Source organism: Labrus mixtus, chromosome 3 (genome assembly GCF_963584025.1).
Source record: "Labrus mixtus chromosome 3, fLabMix1.1, whole genome shotgun sequence".
NCBI classification, from domain to species: domain Eukaryota; kingdom Metazoa; phylum Chordata; class Actinopteri; order Labriformes; family Labridae; genus Labrus; species Labrus mixtus.
The window spans coordinates 33,023,715-33,045,091 of NC_083614.1; the positions used below are offsets into that span (position 1 = coordinate 33,023,715).

The following is a 21,377-nucleotide window of genomic DNA, read 5'->3' on the forward strand; positions in this document are numbered from 1 at the left end:
CCGATCACAGATTACTCCAGATCATGATTATTTAGTCCAAAACTGGACTCAGCAAATAATGAATTAACAAATTCTATGTTCCAGTCTGGCATCTTAAAAGATGTGGTCTACAGCTTTTAATACTTTGGGTCATGCCTTTGAGACTTCCATAGTTGGCTTAGCACTGCTGTAAACTATCGCCTGAAGTGACACCAGAGATGCCACGGTGCATTCATGACCCCGAGGTCACAGATCAGAGGAATTATCTGATATGTAGAAGAGCTGAACCGTTACATCCGGACTCTTTAAATCTCTCCAATGCACACAATCCACTTTTTTTTTTAATTCGATCCGCAGCAAAGACCTCTCCCACTTTTTGACTAATAGAATAAAAAAGTCCTTTAGCCTCCATGTTTTTGTCGATTTGATCCCATATGTGTATTTTTCTGTGGAAGTGTGTCTGTGTGTGAGCCCTGAGTGTGGACGTGGTGGGGAATCCCTTTAGGTTGAACGAGCCACAATGAAGCTAATGAGATTAGCCAGAAAGTCGGGACTTAAAGTGTGCACACTGAGCTCATTGGGAGACTAATTTAATCAGAAGGCCTTGAACGCAGCACCGGGCTCTGGACGGATCAGCCGCTCTCAGCCGCCAGATAACAAGCTCCAGCACAATGAGGTCATTCAGCCACTGCCAACCGAGGACACCGTCTGATAGGTGCACATGTCGCTGTGCCGCTGAAGGAGATTGTAATTGTTTTACGTTAATGCGCATGACGGCGGATCAGAAGGAACTGTCACATTGTTAATTTGGCACAAATCCTCTTACAGAAGACGCACATAGCGTCTAACCTTGACCATGATACCAGGGGTCATAATCTGGCCTTTTAGCAGATGTCAACAAGTTTGAGCTTTGTGCAGAGTGGGAGTCGAGTAGTGGAGTAACCCACATGCAGGAAGAGTCATTTACGTCAGGACTTAGTAAAGGAACAAAACAACACACCTAATGACTAGTTAGCTTTGACGGCAGTGATAAATGACCCCTTAAATTACCAAGGGAGCGCCAACCGTTGGCTGGTCTTGTATGGACTGCAACTAAGCAGCATGCATTGTTTGCAGTGTTATTTGTGAAATATTCCCATCCAAAAAAATGTGATATCTTTTGGAAAAATGTGCAACTTTTTTTTTTTTACATGAACTACTTTTGCAGAGGTAAGTTATCAAGCGTTGGTTGGTTTGTCTTCTGTTCTAACAAAGTGAAACCTCCAATGTTGGAAAATGAAGCCAATGTGAAAGTGCAAAAACTGCAGTGTCCACTTAAGGCTGGCTGCAAAAACCAAGAAATTTAGCACAATTAGGTGCAAGGCTGGTTTGACTGACAGTTCGGCGCATTGTCGCCAGCTCAGCTCCGCCTCTTTGTCTGTTCGGATATGAACTATGAGGAAGGTAGAGTCAGTAGTTCGGCTGTGGCTTGATCCCCAGCTACTGCAGCCAAGTGTCAATGTGTCCTTGGGCAAAACACTTTTCCCCAAGTTGCTCCCGCTGCTTTGTTGGCGGTGTGTGAATGTGTATGAATGGATTAGTTAACACTGATGGAACCATTTGCACAGCAGACTCTACCTACAATTCAGGTAGCAGTGTGTGAATGTGTAGGTATGGCCCGTGGTTTAAAAAGAGCCTTGAGTCCAATTATCATTTCCAATACGGTGACCGCCATCATTGGACTTCAAAACCAATGGATGACATCACTGAGACTACATCCATGTTTTATACAGTCTGTGGTTCTAACATGAGATTAACTGAATTGTCTACATCTGTTCAGGCATAAAAAACTACTTAGTTAAGTCTTAAGAAGCAATCACAGTGTTTGTAAAAATAACAGCTTTCTCTGACAGCTGAACCCCGGTCTCTTCAGTAAGGGTCAGGTGTTGTTGGATTCATCAATTACCCCTCGAACACCACCGCGGGACGACTATATAGATCCCACTTCCTGCATGGGCGTAGTAGTTACAGATGCTACAGATGGGTCCAAACTGGCCCACAATCAAGAACATAATAAATGAATAATAGTGCATGCTTTTTGTTGGTTTGAACATTGCAGAGGAACATCATACACCGAAAGATTGATCAGTAATGGCTGAATGATGCGGTGAAAACAGCAACTGTTGGATTTTCTTGTAAAACAAACAAGAACAGAAACCAGCAGTTTGCACTCTGGTGGAGAAATAAGGACACAAGTCTTTGTTGTCATGCCAACATCTTTGTCACAGTCCTCTAAACAGTCACCATGTCTGAACTACAAAGGGCTGCCGTGTAAAGGATGCTCATGGGGTTTCCAGGTTGACTGTATATGTGTTTAATATTTTATGTTGTGTGCACATTGGGCAAATAAAACGGCAGCACAAAGAGGATGGGTGGATGGAGGGGGAAAAAACAGACGACATAGAGAAAGGAGAAAGGAGAAAGAGGAAACAGAAAGGACATCTGTTGTTAGCTGCAGGGTCTGAGTCCGAGCCAGAGATGAGGTCAGGAGCAGCCGGCTGGACACAAACAGTGACCACCAGGTGGAAACGAGCAGGTACCACTGCTTGGTTGGACAGTTTTAAAATTTTTTAAAGACGGGCTTCTGAAATGGAATGGATTTAAACAGACTTTCAGATTCAGGTTTTGTATGTTAAAGCTTCAGAAAGTTGATGTCAGACTGATTGTGCAGCAGATTATTCTCTTATTCAATAAACAGTGAATACACAGAATGTTTAGGCTTGCATCATTTCACAGATTTTCTTCAGTGATTCACACCGATATCTCAAAATAGCACTGCATCACACACTCCAGATCTCACCTCATCCCTTCCCTCTGTCACACCTACACACACACACACACACAGTACATCACTACACACACACACTAACTCACTGGCATTATGACCTTTTTTAACGATGCATTTTATGCATCTCGTCACATTTCAGCTGTCCATCAACCCTTTAATCCCCGCCAGGAGACCCATTTCTTCAGCCTTCCTGTCTTGGTGACTTATTCTTCTTTTGTCTGACCTGGTTTTACTCCAAAAGAGACTCAGCCGTCCTGCATGCGAGTATTATCCCAGACAACTCAGATCAACCCAACGAACGTAGAGTTTGAGAAATCTGTGTTGCCCGTTAATTTAGAGCATTTCAAACCCTAACACCTGATATCCTTCTGACTATTTAACAGGCTCTGTACGGACATATTAGTACAGGTATTAAAGGACTCAGTGATGCTTTGGGGTGCAAAAGTCCATTTTTAAAAATGGAGCTTCTTTCTTCCACAGTAAATTTTCACCAGCAGTGGGTAGCTGGTATTTTTCTCCCGTGCACCCTCTCCACCTTCTTTAGTACATTAATGCAGCAGGAGGTGTGTCTGTACCTGCTCATCAGTAGCATTAGTGCTCTAACATTAGCTAGCTATCAGCGTCAGTAATGTACGTCTGTGTCCGACATACTAACTTGTCTTTTTGGTCAGCACCCCCCCCCCCCCCCAGTTTGAATGGGCATGACGCTTCTGATTGTGAGATATTGAACGATTCTCACCCCGAGTGATGCTTAGATGTGAATACTTCCCTGAGCCAATCATAATAAAGCTATCCGAATGTTAGCGAGCTTCAGCTAGCCAGGTATGGATGTTTAAGGTGACTGCAGTTGTCTAATTTCCACTGCAGGAGTTTAGCTTTAGATCGTCGGTTTTTCCGATAGTTATGAAGGATAATTCACTAAAAGTTGACCTGGATGAAATCAGCTCTGTTCCCAAGGTCACTTGCTCAGGGAGGTTGAGAATAGTGTGAAATGTGTGAAATATTTATTATACCAATATCACCAAATATTGGATCCTCTAAAGAGTAATATATATATTTCTCAGTTCTAGAAAACCAGTTAAAAATTAACCACAGTCTGCTTGCAAATGTTAATTGAGCGAATGAAACTCTCCAAAGTCTTGAAATACGATAAATGTGTCTTTCTGTCTGAGACAAAAGAGAAGGAGAGAGACTTTTATTACTCGACTGAGAATACAAAACTCATTATTCTTTTCTCTCAAAGGCACCATAAACACATCAGAACATGTGGCCTGGTTGTGTGTGTTTGGGTATAAATGCAGCACATATGCCGCCACATGTTTTGTGTGCCATGAGATCCAGCAGATTACCGTCACCTGTGGTCCTGCTGCCTCAAAGCTCGGCCTGTCAGACACCAATTACAGCTCCCGGGCCGCCCATAAACCTCACAGCATGAGAGGAAAAGGTGAGATTGTCTCTTTATAGAAACCTAAGGAGGGAAATGACTCTCTCCCTCTCTCTCTTTAATCCGCCTCAGTCCTTATAATATCAGGCAGATTTCATATCTTTCATATAAAGTGCCCTTGACCTTCAAGCGATATGAGGAGCTTGATAGAGCATCATAATGGTGCTCTATAACTTTCCGTGTGGTTGAGCAAGCAGAGCAGTGCAGGCTTGCAGGGCATCTCGCTACAGATTAGCTGTTAAAGTGTGTTGCCATAACTCGTCGAGCCTGTAAAACTCATAAAACACAGCAGGGAAGGTTCTGCGGGCTGTAAAGTCAGGCTGCTGGAGGAAAAAAAAAATCCAAGCTGCAAAAGTCTTCTGTGGAATATGAGGATTTTAAAAAGGTTAATACACAAGGTTGGTGTTTTTCCATGTTTTTTATTGCCAACAAACCATACAGAAAGGAAAAACAAATAATGTATCACCTGCTGAACGCTGGAGTTTTATGCTAAAGTTGGACCGAGAATCCAAATGAATCCACATTTGGTGTTTTACTGTGTGTTCATGACAGATTGTGTTCATGACACCGGCGGACTCAGGAGGTTTGAGGAGCAGGGGCGAATATAATAAAAAGGGCACCTGCTCTATTTGTTTGATGCACCAGCACACAAAAAGTCACACCCTGGAGGACACCTCATCATGTTTTATCTACCTCAAGGTCATCTGAGCGTCCACAAGATGTACATGGTAATGAAGTTGAGTGTGCAACAGTGTGTTTTATTGACATGTTGTTGATTTGTGATTTGTTGATGGTGGAAAATAATGAAGACTTTGAACAACAAAATCTGCAATTCTGATAAATATAGTCAGGTATCGTCAGCATAATGTTGATCAGAAATACTGAGTTTGACAAATTTTATGAGATTTCTAAGTTTGGGATCCATCTAGCACTCCACACCTCCATCCATTCCTCTTTCCATCCATCTATTCATACATCTTTCCATCCATCCCTCTATCCATCCATCTATTTATCCCTCTATCCATCCATCTATTCATAACTCCAGCCATCGTTCGTTCCATCCATCCATCCATCCATCAAGAAATCCATTCATCCACGCATCATCCATTCATCCAGCCATACCTCAATCAACCAATCCATCCGTCATCCATCCATCCAGCAATCAATCCAGACCAACAGCAATCCTTAAGGTACCCTCTGAGTAATGATAATAAAGTTTGACTTGTCAACTCGATATTTCACTTTTGGTTACAAAAAAACAAAACATATCAGAACAAAATTTGTTCCAAGAATTTCTTTCAAAACAAAAAAAACCCAAATGAAACAAACAAAACAAAACCTTTATCCATCTACTCATACCTCCAGCCATCGGTCCTTCCATCCATCCATCCATCCATCCAGCAATCAATCCATCCATCCAGACCAACAGCAATCCTTAAGCTACCCTCTGAGTAATGATGATATAGTTTGACTTGTCAACTTGATATGGAAGTTTCAGTGGTAGAATTTTTAATGGTTCTTGAGTAACTGACCCTGGACCTGGGAAATTAGTTTCAGGGTAAAATGGTAGGGTAAGTGTTTCCCCAACCTGCTACATTTTTTTTTAACAGATTTGGCCTGGTGCAGTGTCAAGAGGAGAGAGACACAGAACCAGAGCATGTGGAGTCCAAAACTGACCTTAAAATCTGTTTCTGCTGCTAAAAACAAACCTACATATTATCGCTTTTCATCCTACTTTACAAAACGCTGAGTCATGTTTGAGATGTCAAATGTTGTGTAATGATGTCTTATCTTGATTTGTGTTATTTCAGGTGATGTTATGGGCCGGTCTTTATTGAGCTGAATTTTAATATGTTGATTGCAGATGATAGTACTTTTCTGTCAGCTATAAAAAAAACAAGATTCATAATAATGCAAGTTGACTGAAGGAAAACAGGCGATGTAAACAGATTAATTTAATCATGGTGGATGTTTCTTCTGTGTTATTCAGCTGGTTTAAGAGGATGTACAGAGGGAGCTAAGAAAGATGGATATAGAGGGAAACAAATAAAACAGACCATATAAACTCCTACTTATCCCTAGATGCTCCTCCATCAAATGATTCCTAAACATAGCATAAACAATTCGTCATCGAGGTGAGCTTGGTTGGACTTAATTCACATCCAGTCGAGTCGTGAAACCCCCGAGGCTGAATTCACAAAGCCTTCGAAGGCTCCAAACTGACCAATTTAGAAGTAAAATTCAACAAACAAAAGGCAGGATGAAGTGCTGCGTGCATACTGATCGGCCCACTCTGTGGCCAGCTGTTCCCCGAGCTGCCCAGAGGTATAGAAAAACCGACTCATTAGTAATTCAAATCGGGCTGAGTCAGGAGGAGAAGAAACAGTGGTCTGATTCAAACAACAGAATTATTTCTGCAGAAAAACAACAGATCCCCAGTGAGGCATGGAGGGAGAGAGCAGAGAGGATGTCGTGAGGCAAAAAACAAACGAAAGCAACACACACACACACACACACACACACACACACACACGGACGCAAAGTGATACAACGACCCCATGTTCCAAATACAGCAAATTACAAAAAAAAACACAGACCAACATGGAAACAACCAAACCTGATGTTTAGAGATATTCCTGATTCAATTACTGTAACACCTCAAACAAAGTCGACTCTGAGCCAAGGCAGGAGTTTGAGTGAGTCTGTGCATGTTGGTTTGATAGAAAGAGTGTTTAGAAACACAGGTTCTTCAAGCTTCCACATATCTGGAAAATAAAAACCCAAGAGTAAAGTTTGAGTGTGTACAGACAGAAACAGAGACTGCAGAGGTTTGGGGCGACGCCCACCTTTGATTCCTGATTGGATCTTATCAGTTACGACGTGTCCTTCCCCTGATTTGTCGATGCCACTTTTACAGAGCTGTGTTCAGGTGGACAACAACGACATCAGGCTCAACTAGCTGTCGACTGAACGAGAAAACAAATCACAGAAAGCTGCTGTTAGTTTTGTCTCAGACCTGATTTTTGAGTCGCACAATCAAATTTCAGTGGGGATTTTAGAATCTAAAATTCACTGGGGGGCCCCTCCAACCAGCGTTCATAGTCATTATGTTAAAAATAATCTGACACCGATGGAACACTTATCAGTCCAACAACATTGAGTACTGTTAGATTTGGACCCCTTAGGTTTCTTACTGCACATTCTGAGCCATTGCCATCATTTAAAGATGGTCCGTCCTCGGGGCAAGCCTGCCTTGCACCTCTGAGCTCGATGGTGCGTTTCTTGACTTGTTTGACATTGTTGTCGTTCGACTGCACACACTCACACGGTGAGAGCAGAGCCACGAGACAATTCCCCAAACTTCAGGGCTTTCCTTTCCTGATTGTGCCGGTTCACAATGGCAGCGTCTGAAAGCACCATGGCAACAGCAGGCACACCTGTTGATGAATCTCCCCCTCCTATCAACAATAATATGAGCGAGAGAAACGTCGGCAGGTCCTTTGGCTGAGCAACCATTTATTCTGACTTCTTGATGAGGATAGCAAAGCAACGCTACTTCTGCTGCTGTTGGAGGAAAACCATATATGGAGGTGGATTTAACTTCCGAGGAAGAAGTTAATGCTGCAATATGCAACTGAGCAGGAATATCAACTATAGACTGGTGAGTGGCCTTCAAGGGAAATATTGAGTCACCATGACTTGATTTATCATCTATTAGCAGGTACATCCCCCCCCCCCCCCCCCCAAGAAAGAACTGTCAGGACATCAAACCCTGACATGACTCCTCGATGCCTAGGCGAGGAGTGAGGAGTAACCTTAAATAAACTACATTCCAGTTGGATCTCTTCATCCGTCAATTCTTTCCAACTGAGAAACCAAAAGTGAGACATATTTTGGAGACAAATGCTGCTCTGACTTCCTCTACTCCTTCAGGTAATGTCAGAGAGAGAGAGAGAGAGATGAACAAAGAGAAGGAGTGATGCAGAAGAGAGAGAGAGAGAGAGAGAGATGAACAAAGAGAAGGAGTGATGCAGAAGAGAGAGAGAGAGAGAGAGAGAGAGAGAGAGAGAGAGAGAGAGAGACGGTGGCAGACAGAGACGGAGACAGGAGGCAGCACATTGGTATTCACGGCTGGTTTCAGCTCACCCATCCATCCCTGCCTCATATTCTTTACATCACATTTGCCCTTCAGTGCAGCAAATGTCTCTCACACAGCTGGTGGAGAGAACACGTCTGCTCGCAGGGGAGCCGGACAGCCGATCACACACACACACACACACACACACACAGGCTTGTGAACGTGCACGCTCACACGCTGTCATACTGTGCTGCAGTAAAAACAAGCTTTTTTTAATTGCGACATGGCAGAATCATATGTTTCATTTTCTTCTTATCACATAGTTATGTGCATCATTATAACTTTGGGTCATAAGTCCGATGCATTATTGATGGCGTGCATGAAGAAAAATAAATCATTTAGCCATAAACTGTGAAGAGAAACAGTGCAGCTCCTTCCTTTATCAGTCAGATTGTCTGACAGGAACAGAGTCTCTCCCGCTTCAGATCTCTGCTACAAAAATTATCAGACGGCTTTTTTAATGGTGGTGAAACATGATGAAATCTGAGCAGAGCGCTCGTTTAATGAGGCCGCGTCCTAAGACGAGCTCGGAGATTTGGGTTTCAAACAGAAAATTGAATGTGAACTCCAGAGTGAAGAGCAGGAGGAGAGGGAGAGGGCAGAATGTGTCCAGAAAGACAGAAAACAAAGAGTTAAAGGTCTCTATGTGTGTCCACATGCACACTACGCTGGTCACTGAAGTCGCTTGGGTTTTTATTTTTTTCTTCTTGTGCATGTTTACATCATGGCCTGGATTCAGAAACCTGGACCTGCTCGGTGGAATAGTCAGAGAGAAGAAGAGCACGTTGTGTAAACACCTGAGGCAGGTTTCTGAACCGTCTTTGATGGTTAAAAAGACGACGACTGAGATGGTGAGAAATCCAAACAACAATCCAAACGACAGCTGGTCTGAAACATGGACCATATTACTCACATTCTTGTTACTAAATAGCCTGAACAATTTAAAACTGGAATACGGTTTAAAAACAGAATACTTATGAAAATGTAAACACAGTTATTGAAGGGCCTTCATTTCTAATACTTTTATATTTGATATCTGAATTCGGCCTGGGCAATAAAACGATAATTATTGTAATAAAAAAATAAAAATGTTCTCAATATAAATATAACAAATGTTTGACCAAAGTTTAAAACCTGTAATTACACCGCCCAAACACTGGAATATGGGGGGCGCTAATGTGCCTTAAATGCTAGTTGCCACCCTACATTAAAGAGAAGAAGAAACATATGACGGACAGCCAATCATGTTGCAGGGATATGGGTGTACCGCCTCAAAGCAGGAGGAAACATCGTGGACAAGAAAGGACGCTCAGCTGCAGATGTTTGGAGATATTTGAGATATTTAAAAAAACTAAAATCTGTTAAATGTGCTGAAAACAAGAGCAGCTAAAACGGGAGACACCTCAAACCTTTCCCACTGTTTACTGTAAACTAGAATACATTTAAAGATTAAAAAAACAAAGTGAAGACTTCATAGTTTTCTTTCCATCGTATGTGAAGTCCTGACTGTTGTAAAGACTATTTCAGAAAAGATCATATTTCTAACCTCCATTGATGTGTACATGTGAATATCCTGTATGTTTTTACGGACTCTTTTTGTCCTGAGCGGAACAAAAGGTGACAACGATAATGTTGGTAAGACAAAGTGGGAAAAAGAGCGTATCAGAGAGGAGGGAGGTGGAGTCAGACGGCGCCGTACATGGCAGGAAATGTAGCTCCGGGTGACCTTATGATCCTTAAAATTACATACGAGGGGATAAACATGGCACCCGGGGGCCGTTTGATGTTAATTCAAGCTTTACATGAGCACATTACAGCAGCAGAGTTTTTGGACATTAACCAGGGTCCAGATCCTTCCCAGAATGCATCATAAAACAAGTGAAGCAGTGAGCAGCAGCGCGCTGGATGATGGGTATTATGAGATAATCTTCTAATAGAGACGCAGCTCAGGGATAAGGCTGTGCAGAGCTGGGGGGGGGGGGGGGGGGGGGGGGGACTACACCGCTGGATTTTAACCTTTTAAATGTGGAACTTCTGTACCCAGAGGAGCGTCTTAAATGTAATGAATCACTCAAGGCTTTAGAGGAGGATTTTTTAAAAACTTTTTTTTGTGCGTTCTGCTTGAAGAAGAAAACATTCAGAGCGTCTTGTTGAACATCTAAAGACTGCATCCTATCGTTTGTAACTTAAAGTCGTACAGTATGATGCTGTAGTGCTTCTCGCTCTGACAGGTAACGGAGACCTGGAAGATTATGTCTCTATAGACGTTGAAAACATAATCTAAAGATTTATTTTTGGGCATTTTGTTCCTTTATTGGAGAGATAGGACAGTGGATATCAGAGAGAGAGAGAGTAGGGGATGACGTGCGAGCCACAGGTCGGATTCAAACCCGGGGCCGCCCGCTTGGAGGACCACAGCCTCCATACTTGGGGCGCGCGCGCTCTAACTATTGCCCCACCAGCACCCCTTAAAAACATAATCTTGAAAGAATGATTTCAGTTTAGTTGAAATAAAAAAAGGCTTATTTGATTCGCTGAAGTCTTGCAGCCACAAAGACATAAAGACGGTTTCTAATTTTAAAACGCACACCTGTAACCACTGTGAGCCGTTATGTGTTTTATAGGCCGTGTTGTTTTCAGTCTTGTAAACAGGTGTGCATGTGCTGGGAGCCGATTGGCCGATCCATTTCCTGTGCCTACCAATGGTACCCTGAGTGTCTAAAAATGTAAATTCTGGTTGGTGTTTTTTGGGGGGTAGGGATTTTGAAAATGTCAAAAAAGACCAAGTACTTTGATTTTCTGTTGTAGCTTTCATCACTATAAGAACACTGATTTACACAAGTCTGACTCCAGTCAACACCTCTGCAACAAACTAGTAGCAGCTGTAATCCATTCCTGGTGAATTTGCTCTTTAGAGTTTTTTTTTTGATTTTTTAGTTGCAGGTTTTGGACATCAGCTTTTACTCACAGACTCACTGTGACATCTGGTCCCCCATACGCTAACAGAAACAAGATGGTATAGCGGAGTCAGCCGAGATCTCCTGCACCCAAATCCAATTTCTGGTGGGCGCTCACCTTCTGCACACGGGCAGCGTCATGTTGAAACAGGAATGATTGGTGACATCATTAACCTCATCAGATATATCATGAAGAGGTACCTGTTCATATCAGGGCTTCCACAATTTGATGACCTCGTGTGATGGACAGCAGTGGCCCTGACTCTGTCCGTGTGTGTGTGTGTGTGTGTGTGTGTGTGTGTGTGTGTGTGTGTGTGTGTGTGTGTGTTAGTGTGTGTGTGTCTATGTTCTGACCCTCACCTCCCGACCCCCTGTTGGGGCCGACCGGGCCACATGTTCCTCTGTATCCAGCTAACAAAGTCATTTCAGAGGCCATTACCTTCATCTCAGGCTGCACAGTGAACTTTGACCTTGTGATGTGAGAGACAGAAACCGACAGAGAGAGAGACAGAAACCGACAGAGAGAGAGAGAGAGAGAGAGAGAGAGAGAGAGAGAGAGAGAGAGAGAGAGAAGAGCTGCTGGGAGATCTCATGTTACAGAGACAGGAAGTCAGGATTCAGTCTTACTGGAAATGTGTACCTGAATGTCAACAGACAGCGGCCATTTTCAAAACAAACTAATGTAGTTCAGCGTTGTCAGGGCTCAGCGTCCTGTCGCTGCACTCACAGTGCTGTCAGTTAAACGGCTTGTCCCTCAGCTACCAATCAAAATCAAGAAGGGGCGGGGCTACTAATGAAATCAGCTTTGTCTAGAAGGTGAAACTAATCTTCGTCTTTTCAAGGGGAACAATTTCAGGTCTGAGCTGCTGCTAATGTCAGGACCCGGTTCTGACGGTCTTTACCCAGTGGAAGTGGAGGTCGACTTTCATCAGTGCCATAAGAGAAGCGCTCTGAAACTGAGGCAGTGAGCGCAGAAATCGGGCGCGAGACACAAACCCTAATGATGCTGAAATATCCTTTTCAAACGTCACAGCTACAGACTTCAATATGAAGACAACAGGGGCGCAGTTTCTAACTTGTTCAAAATGTCAGAATGAGAAGGCTGAAGAAGTAAAGGTGTGAGGGTGTGTGTGTGTGTGTGTGTGTGTTATCAGCCGGCACATTGATCCATGTAACTGTGAGCAGCTGAATCTGGACGCAGACCGAGAAACATGAGAAATACCAATAAATACACACGATACAAAGTGACCACTCGTTTGACCTTAATCGCATTATACAACCATGATGGCCAGCGCAACATATTCACATATACCCGAGTGTGTGTGCATGTGTGTGTGTGTGTGTGTGTGTGTGTGTGTGTGTGTGTGTGTGTGTGTGTGTGTGTGTGTGTGTGTGTCTGTGTGTGCCCTGCTGCTGACCCTGAAGGATTACACCGGACGTTAAGCTGGCACTTTCCTCCCAATGGGATGGAGTCAGGACATGACTTAACTGTGAACCCTTCATACACACACACTCTCACACACACACACACACACACACACACACACACACACACACACACACACACACACACACATACACCCGTACACACATGTTCTTTTAATGTATCTGACTAACATGTATTCACACTCTTGTTGTAATCTCACACACACTCTCATCTCTGACCTTGGCTGTGTGTGTGTGTGTGTGTGTGTGTGTGTGTGTGTGTGTGTTATGAGTTCAGGAAAAGGTCCAGGTCAGTGACACATTAGCGGCTGAGGAGCTTTATATTTCTGAATCCTTTTCATTTATTTTGATATAAAAAAACGTGAATTCAATCTTCTCATGAATTATGTGTATTTTCTTTCTCTTCCAGGGTCAGATGAAAAAAGATTAATACTGAACGCATGGAGGCAAAGGAGAAAATATATGCACGACAAGGGCTGTTAGTGTGGCTGTGTGTTTTATTATACAACAGTTAGTTCTGAATCTGAATCCAGAGAACAACCTCACGGAGGGCGTGTTTGATATCTTAGTCGTACGACTGCTCACACACACACACAGCGACAGCAGAGCCACGAGACGATTCTCCGACTTCAGGTTTTTTTTTGTGTCTGAACAAACTGACAGACAACATCTGGAATCACCATGGCAACAGCAGGCATGCCTGTTTGATGTGTATTCTCATTTGTTACGATCTAGCTACTAGTTAGCTTGTTGTTATAGGTGATGCTAAATGTGTGTGTGTATGTGTGTGTGTGTGTGTGTGTGTGTGTGTGTGTGTGTGAGCGTTTTTTGTCTGTGTTTTTTCGGTGTCATGCTTTAATGGCTTCTGGAAAGTGTCCATGTGGGCAGCTGAATTCAATTCTTACTTTGACTGATTCTTATTGAACACACGAGGATGGAAGTTCAGATCGACTATAAGCAGCCGTTAATCGTCAATCTGATTTGATCTGGCCACTCTGGATGTCCGGGTGGAGTCTTACCATCACCTGTCAGCTCTCTTTCAGGGATCTGAGGAACGTAGATTTTACCATCTGACCCTTCTTGGCTAAATTAGAGTGAGAGAGAGAGAGAGAGAGAGAGAGAGAGAGAGAGAGAGAGAGAGAGAGAGCCAGTGTATGCAGAGCAACAGTCAGTGTGTGTGTTTGTGTTTGTTTGTGTGTGTTACATCCATGCCAGGCTGCGGGCACGGCTTGCGTGCCTGGGAAGGAAAACAGCTCATAACAAAAGCAGAGAAAGAGGGAGGGAGAGAGAGAGAGAGAGAGAGAGAGAGAGAGAGAGAGAGAGAGAGAGAGAGAGGAGGGCCAGAATGTGAATGGGTGTGTTTGGAAGTCCTCCCTTCTTTTTTCTTACAGATTTTAGCGTGCTGGCTGACAGATTGGCTTGACCACACTGATGCTTTACAAGCACACACACACACACACACACGCACACACAGCCGGAGCACTCAGCTGGAGCAGCAGCAGTTGGTCGTATATTCAGACTCCATTTGGAGAACATGGCTTGGAGGGCAGTTCTCTTGAGAGGTCAATGGGCATGTGCACACACTCACACACACACACACACACTCACACAGTCACACACCTCTGTTAAGGGGTTAACATACCGCCAACAGGCACTGCAGTAACCCTTGACCTCCACTAATGCTGTGTGGAGGGGTGGCGGGGGAGGTAATGGGTGAGAAAAATGCTCACACGTGAACCTGACCTCCCTGTTTTAGACCTGCCTTTCTCTCTCTCTCTCTGTCTCATCGCTCGCCCTCTCCGTCTGCATTCATCAAACAAAGGAAGGCTCAGAGAGATGTTCAGTCACTCTGCCTGGCCACAGAGCTCAACACACACACACACACACACACACACACACACACACACACACACACACACACACACACACACACACACACACACACACACACATACACACACACACACACACACACACACACACACACATACACCTTGAGCCCTCCACAGATTGAGCATCTCTATGTAAGAGCTGTGCTGACAGCTGCTGAAAATGGAGAAATCACACAAAAACTTGGGGGTTACTTCGGCTGCATGTCCCTTGAATGAGACCAGAATTGGGTATAGCAATAACAACATATTGATAGGAAACACATCGTCGACCTGACTTGTGTCATAAAATTGACAAATTGCTGGTGCCAAATATCGATATTTGAATAAAAAAAAGGCGCTCTGATCAGATTTCCCTCCAAAACATTTAGTTTCACAAGTTCAAATTACTGCAATGGATGCTAATTATGTTAGCCCGTTAATGGCAATTACCATAAATCCTCATACGGTTCAAAGATTTTGTTTAGAGTGATTGGAAACACTTGATATGTGTGTCTGTCTGACCTACTTTACCTTTATAGGACTCAAGTTGCCGCTTCTCTTAAAACCCCAACTTGAGTCCTATAAGGTTAAATATAAGACTCACATAGGCTGAATACAAAATTTGTTGTGGCACTGAACTGTACACAAAGAAAGGAGTAGTCCAAGCATGGTGTAGAACAGCCAAATATGACTCAGCTGACAAAATGATGAATCCAGTTAAGCACTATTTGCTTCCAAAGTTAACTGTTTGAGTGTTTCTAGTCTGGTCAGAGTTTGTCACAGTTTCTCGAATTCAGAGGGAAAATGTCTCGGCTGCCTTCATCAACAGATACGTGCAAAACCAGCCTACATGTAAATAAGACAAAGACAGAGCTCCGGAGAGATTAAACCAAGATGGAGAACTGTGTAAGTGTGTTACATCAGTGCAATTTTCCCACATCATACCCATGATTACAAAGCACCAAGAGGGCTATGAGGATTTATTCAGACACCCAGCAGCGCGGGAGAGAGGGTTGTGTAAGAGATGTTACAAAAGACACACTTCAAAGATGGTAAAAAAAAAAAAAAGAAACAGCTCCCTCTGGTCCTTTTGTTGCTGTGATGTAAGCTTGTCAGCCAACACAAAAATACACACTCAAATTCTTAGCAGAGACACAGAAAATAATCCTACAGATGTATGCACACCCGCTCCGTCTTCCTGACTTGATTTGAAAAATAACTTTCCTAGTGTTCAAAGAGCATGCATTCATCAATAGAGAACGAACTTTAACACACAAAAAAAGTCAAAACAAGATGAAAGAGACAAAAAAAAAGCAAATGAGGAAGCCGAAGCACAAAGCAGGACACCCTGAGGAGGAGCCCGCTGAAATGTCAACTGTGTTTTTGTTAATCAACCTGTGCATGTTTGGATGTCCTTTTGTGTGCTTTCCATCAGGCTACATTTCTACATTAGCATTTTAAAGATATTCTGAATCAGGACAAAAATCACAAATCTCCAGTGGCAGCACAGTCCCCGACCCGTGATGTATCCATTCTACCCCCCAACCACCCTGCAGGACAGAGGTTTATGCCATGAATTATTGATCGTCCTCCAGACATCATCCCGTCCTTTTGTGAGTCACCGACAAAAAATGAAAATCGAATGAATGACACCGGAGTCCCACCTTCTGTTGGGTCTGATTTGTGGCTTCACGAGGTGTGTGTGTGTTTAACTTTGAAGTGACTCACACACCAATGCAAAATGGCCTTAAGATCAAGGACAACAAAGGGTACTGTACATACTATAGTTGCTTTCTCCAAAAATAAAAAGGCACCATAGAAGAATTAAATGTGAAAACGGTTTCTTTAGCTTAGTGTTTCTGGTTTAACCTTTTCTTTTTCTCTCTCAAGTGGTAATTTAGTGATAGATAGTTACATTTTATATATCTTGAAAAAGGGAATAAGACCACATTAACTTGTCAAAGCTACAATCTCAGTTTAACCCAAAAGTTTTGACCCGAAGCAGATAAGTCTTAAAGGCATAAAAAAATAGTGATGTTGAAGTTAAGACTGTAAAAATGTGCTGTCAGATTGTCATCTCACACTGTACGAGTTAATCCTTTATGACGCACAACCAAAGCTGAAGAAGGATGTGCTCACGCTGCGGCCTGATTGTCAAACACGACCTGAGTGGGACATCATGATCGGGACAGAGCGTTGACAATTTTCAATAAAGTTTCCTTTTAAAACCTCCACCAACAGAGGTTGATTGGCTCTCATGCTTATCTGTTCTCTGCACATGCAATCAGGATGAAATTTGGCCGGACACAAAAATCTGGACAGAAACGGCTTGAATTTGCTCTGCATATGCCCCGCCTTAAGAATGCTAAACATAAGGAAGTATAAGGTGAGTGTCATCAGCATAGGTGCAGAGAAAGTATCCATTTTTATTTTGAAAAGTGCTAAAAAAGCAGTGTGAATGATAAAAAAAGAAGAGGTCCTAGGATGGTACCTTGTGGGACGCCCCGAAGAAGAAACCAGCTGAGGCAGATGATAAATAAAAACATTTTAAAGGTTTGTTTTCCATGGAGTGACAGTGTAACTGAGGCTGTGATAGGGGACAAATTAATATATTTAAACTATTTAGAATAAGATCTAACCCTAAAAAAACAATTGGACCAATAAGCGTGCAGCATTTTTAAAAACAGGGTACATCACATCCCATCAGATCAGGCGTTTCTTGAAACAGAAAAACAAAGAGTGGAGAAGAGGGAGATTCCCCACCAGTGGATTGTCAGTGGTGTGATTCCCTCATAGATACATAAAAAAAGGATTCCTCTCATCCTATTTGTTAAATATTTATTTCGTTCACCAGAGTGGGATTTGTTGACGTGCACTGAATTACAGAATGCCTCTGGCAACGTCGTCCATCATCACATAGAGGCAATACAGATTAACCCGTCCTGCTCTGTGACAAAAAAAAAATCATGTGATGGCATTGTTTATCAAAGTGTGTTAGAAAAACCTGGATTGCACAGATTATGTTTCCCCCATCAAATTTAAACCATAAATCAGACTCTCATCTGCTTCTCAGTGAACTACTGACTGCTCCATGTAAAGGAAAACCTGACCCGTCAGCAGCCACTATAATCACTGCAACCACCAATATGTCGACCCTGGCCTTAACACCACTGACCTTAACAGACTAGTGCAACGACACACACACACACACACACACACACACACACACACACACACACACACACACACACACACACACACACACACACAAATCCATAAACACAAACACACATTCTGACCTGCTGACATTTATACACACACATACAAGCGCTGACCCACAGGCAGTGACCTCAGCAGACTGCCTTTGCTGTTGCAATCAGCCACACACCTGCTGTCTGACCTTTCTTTCGTCCTATAGAGCCGGATTGATCTCTCCAAAGCAGTTTATTTTCTGCCGACCACAGACGGTATATGAGAAGTGAATTTAGCCTCTCGTGTTCAAAAGTGAAGCCAATGTGGCGGTACCTTAAGGGCCTGTGTCCACAGATGGCCTGTTTTCAATCCAAAGCCTATGAAGTTTAAGTGCTCAAAGTTCTGAACGCTAAACCACCCCTCAGTGTCAAAGTGTTTGTTGTCGCTGCACTCAAAGCCCTCTCAGTTCTACTTTTAGAACAGCACCAGTTTCATCAATGTCACTTCGCCCTTACAGACCAATCAAAATCAAGAAGAGTTCTGATATCAGCCTTGTCAACAACAATGGTGAAAGAGATGCCAGTCCTGTAGGGTTGGGTATTTCCCACAACCTCACGATACGATGCGTATCACCATACAGAGGCCACGATTCGCATTGTATTGTTTCTGGATAATGACCACGTCCTACACAGAGTTCACTACAACAGCTTTTCTTTATTTTTGAGAATAACAGCAGAGGAGTATTAAGGATCCCACAACTTAAAACACTTCAGTTCAGGTCCTCAGAGATCCTACAAATACATAAAAATATTTTAATCCCAGAGCTATGGAGATGGTGTTATTGTGAACGGCACCATAGAATAGAATAGAATTACTTTATTGATCCCAAACTGGGAAATTGTGGTATTGTGGTAATTGAGGCCTCTTTCAAAACTGTCATTATCACAGCTTTGCAGTCATACCGATTCTGTAACATCTGCATCGATATGCATGGCGCACATGACGATATATTGCCAAATCGATTTTTTCGAGCACAGCCCTACAGTCCAACTCGTCTTTTCTTGGGAACAGTTTCCAGGTGTAGAGCTGCTGATGCCAGGACACGACCCTTTTCTCAGCTCGAGTTACAGCAAATATTAAGCACACAGAGCTTTTGAAAACACACATGACGGACATTACCGAGGGAAGAGGAAAGCTAAGTTAAGTTTTTGTATCCTAGCAACAGTGAACGCTGGTGAGAAGTGCTCTGAAACGGAGGATGTTGGCGCTGTCGGTGCAAAAAGCACGATCTGTGGACACAGGTTCTCGTTCATTTTCCCATTGCCAGCAGGGGGAGACTCCAAACAAGTTTGGTTATAACAGAGACTATTTCAGAGTTTTTACTTTATGCACTCAAATGCTAGTTTCAAGTCGTCTTCAAAATATCTCGATGTTGATGGTCTCATTTTTGATAAGGCAGGGGATGCTATCAACCAGGATAAAGATGTAGCGATGCATGACTTCCTTCTCTTCACAATATTGTTCATTCTGGTTCCAATAAAAAAAGATGGCGGCTGCTAAAACCCGACACTCAGGCTCTAAAAAGTCCTTACAGCAGACGTACGTCCAAGACTCAAAGACAAAGCTTGTTTGAGTTGATTATGTTTGGGAGCCTTTTTTAACCCTTCTAAATACAACGTCTCTAGAGTACAATAGTCTGAGCCAGAACTTTTCAGCAGAGGTCAGGATGTTGTTCTTCTATGCTTTCGCAGAAAAGATCCTGAGGTTTGATAATTGTATACTCTACAGTCCGTCAACATTAAACCAGATCGGCCACGCTCTCATTCATACGCCGGCTCTCAAACGAAACGCTCCAGCAACAAGCAGGAATGCGAAATGAAAGAAAACATCCTGAAACCGCTTTGTTTTGTTACCATCAGCCGTATACATCCAGAATGAAAAGTAAACCAAATCTAAAGCTGTTATTTCATGCTTCATGCCCAATTTATCACGGCAGCTCGGGGCAGAGTGTTTGTCTTGTCCGCATACTTCACAAACCAAACGTGTGTTTTCCCTGCAGTTTGTGGTGCAGTGAGGGAGAGTCGTGTTTCCTCTCAGAGATATGTGTGGTGATAAATTCGAGGAACAAGCTTGATACATTGGAGTAGACAAAACATAGAATGGAACTGCATGTGTCAGATTTTCCAGACTCACAAGCATCCACACCAAGCTTAGCCGTAAAGCTCAACATAATGCCACCAAACAGTGTCACAAATTGAAAAGCAAACAGCAGGTGTTCTGAGCCTCTTTGTGTATGTAGATGGAAAACCCTACCTGGTGCAGCCTGCATCTCCGTGAGACCTCCTGCTGTGATCAGAGCCTCCAAGATCCTGACGTGATGCTCCGGGTTAACATCCGCACTGTTGACAAAATGACACACGTTAACACGAGCTGTACTGATCCTCCACTAAATCCTGTCCTGATGGAAATCTTATCAAAAGCCTGAGTGGGTTAGCATAAGTAGGAAAAAACATAAAGAGCTCTAAAAACCAGAGCATGCACATCACAGGAGCTGAACCCAGACCGGGGACAGTGAGACCTTGTGGTGTCGCTTTTCAGGAATCAGCCCCTCGTCTTTCTCAGAAACTTTGAGCACCTGAGGTCTTTGAGGATGAGGAGATTATTAAAACATCCTCTTAGTCCAGACGGTTACTTCTTTACTCCCTAAAACTCTCCCCCCAAGAGTTTGGATTCAACAGAAAGAGAGGAAACATTTTCTCTGAAGTAATTCAAGATTGAGCAGCCGTCGTGTTCAGAAAGATTATTTTACTAACTAGAGAACCTTTGACATCAATAGAGAGACTGATTCATTATAAAGAAAACTCAGGAATGATTTCTCCTCAGGGATTAATCTTCAGAACTTTTCATTAAGTAGTGTATGACCGAACACAGACAGAGCAAACTGTGAGCCTGAATCCTCAGGAAGACATTCTGATGGGGATTGTAAAACAGAATCCATTGGATAAGGCGAGACCAGCAAGTGGGTCTGTGTACGATTAGACAAGACCAGCAAGTGGATCTGTGTACGATTAGACAAGACCAGCAGGTGGATCTGTGTACGATTAGACAAGACCAGCAAGTGGATCTGTGTACGATTAGACAAGACCAGCAGGTGGATCTGTGTACGATTAGACAAGACCAGCAGGTGGATCTGTGTACGATTAGACAAGACCAGCAAGTGGATCTGTGTACGATTAGACAAGACCAGCAGGTGGATCTGTGTACGATTAGACAAGACCAGCAGGTGGATCTGTGTACGATTAGACAAGACCAGCAAGTGGATCTGTGTACGATTAGACAAGACCAGCAGGTGAATCTGTGTCCGGTTTGACAAGACCAGCAGGTGGATTTGTGTCCGGTTTCACAAGACCAGCAGGTGAATCTGTGTCCGGTTTCACAAGACCAGCAGGTGGATCTGTGTCTGGTTTCACAAGACCAGCAGGTGGATTTGTGTCCGGGTAAGCGGAACCAGCAGGTGCATCTG

General features: G+C 43.2%; 1 protein-coding gene across 2 annotated transcripts in view; it reads right to left on the reverse strand.

Moving 5' to 3' along the window:
• The window catches only part of pik3r3b (phosphoinositide-3-kinase, regulatory subunit 3b (gamma)), a 224,076-nt gene that overhangs the window by 85,852 nt on the left and 116,847 nt on the right, over positions 1-21,377 (reverse strand). For both annotated transcript variants that reach the window (XM_061034969.1, XM_061034968.1), the window contains exon 7: positions 20,168-20,253. In XM_061034969.1, the coding sequence (XP_060890952.1) occupies positions 20,168-20,253 (86 nt within the window). The remainder of the gene's footprint in view (positions 1-20,167; positions 20,254-21,377) is intronic.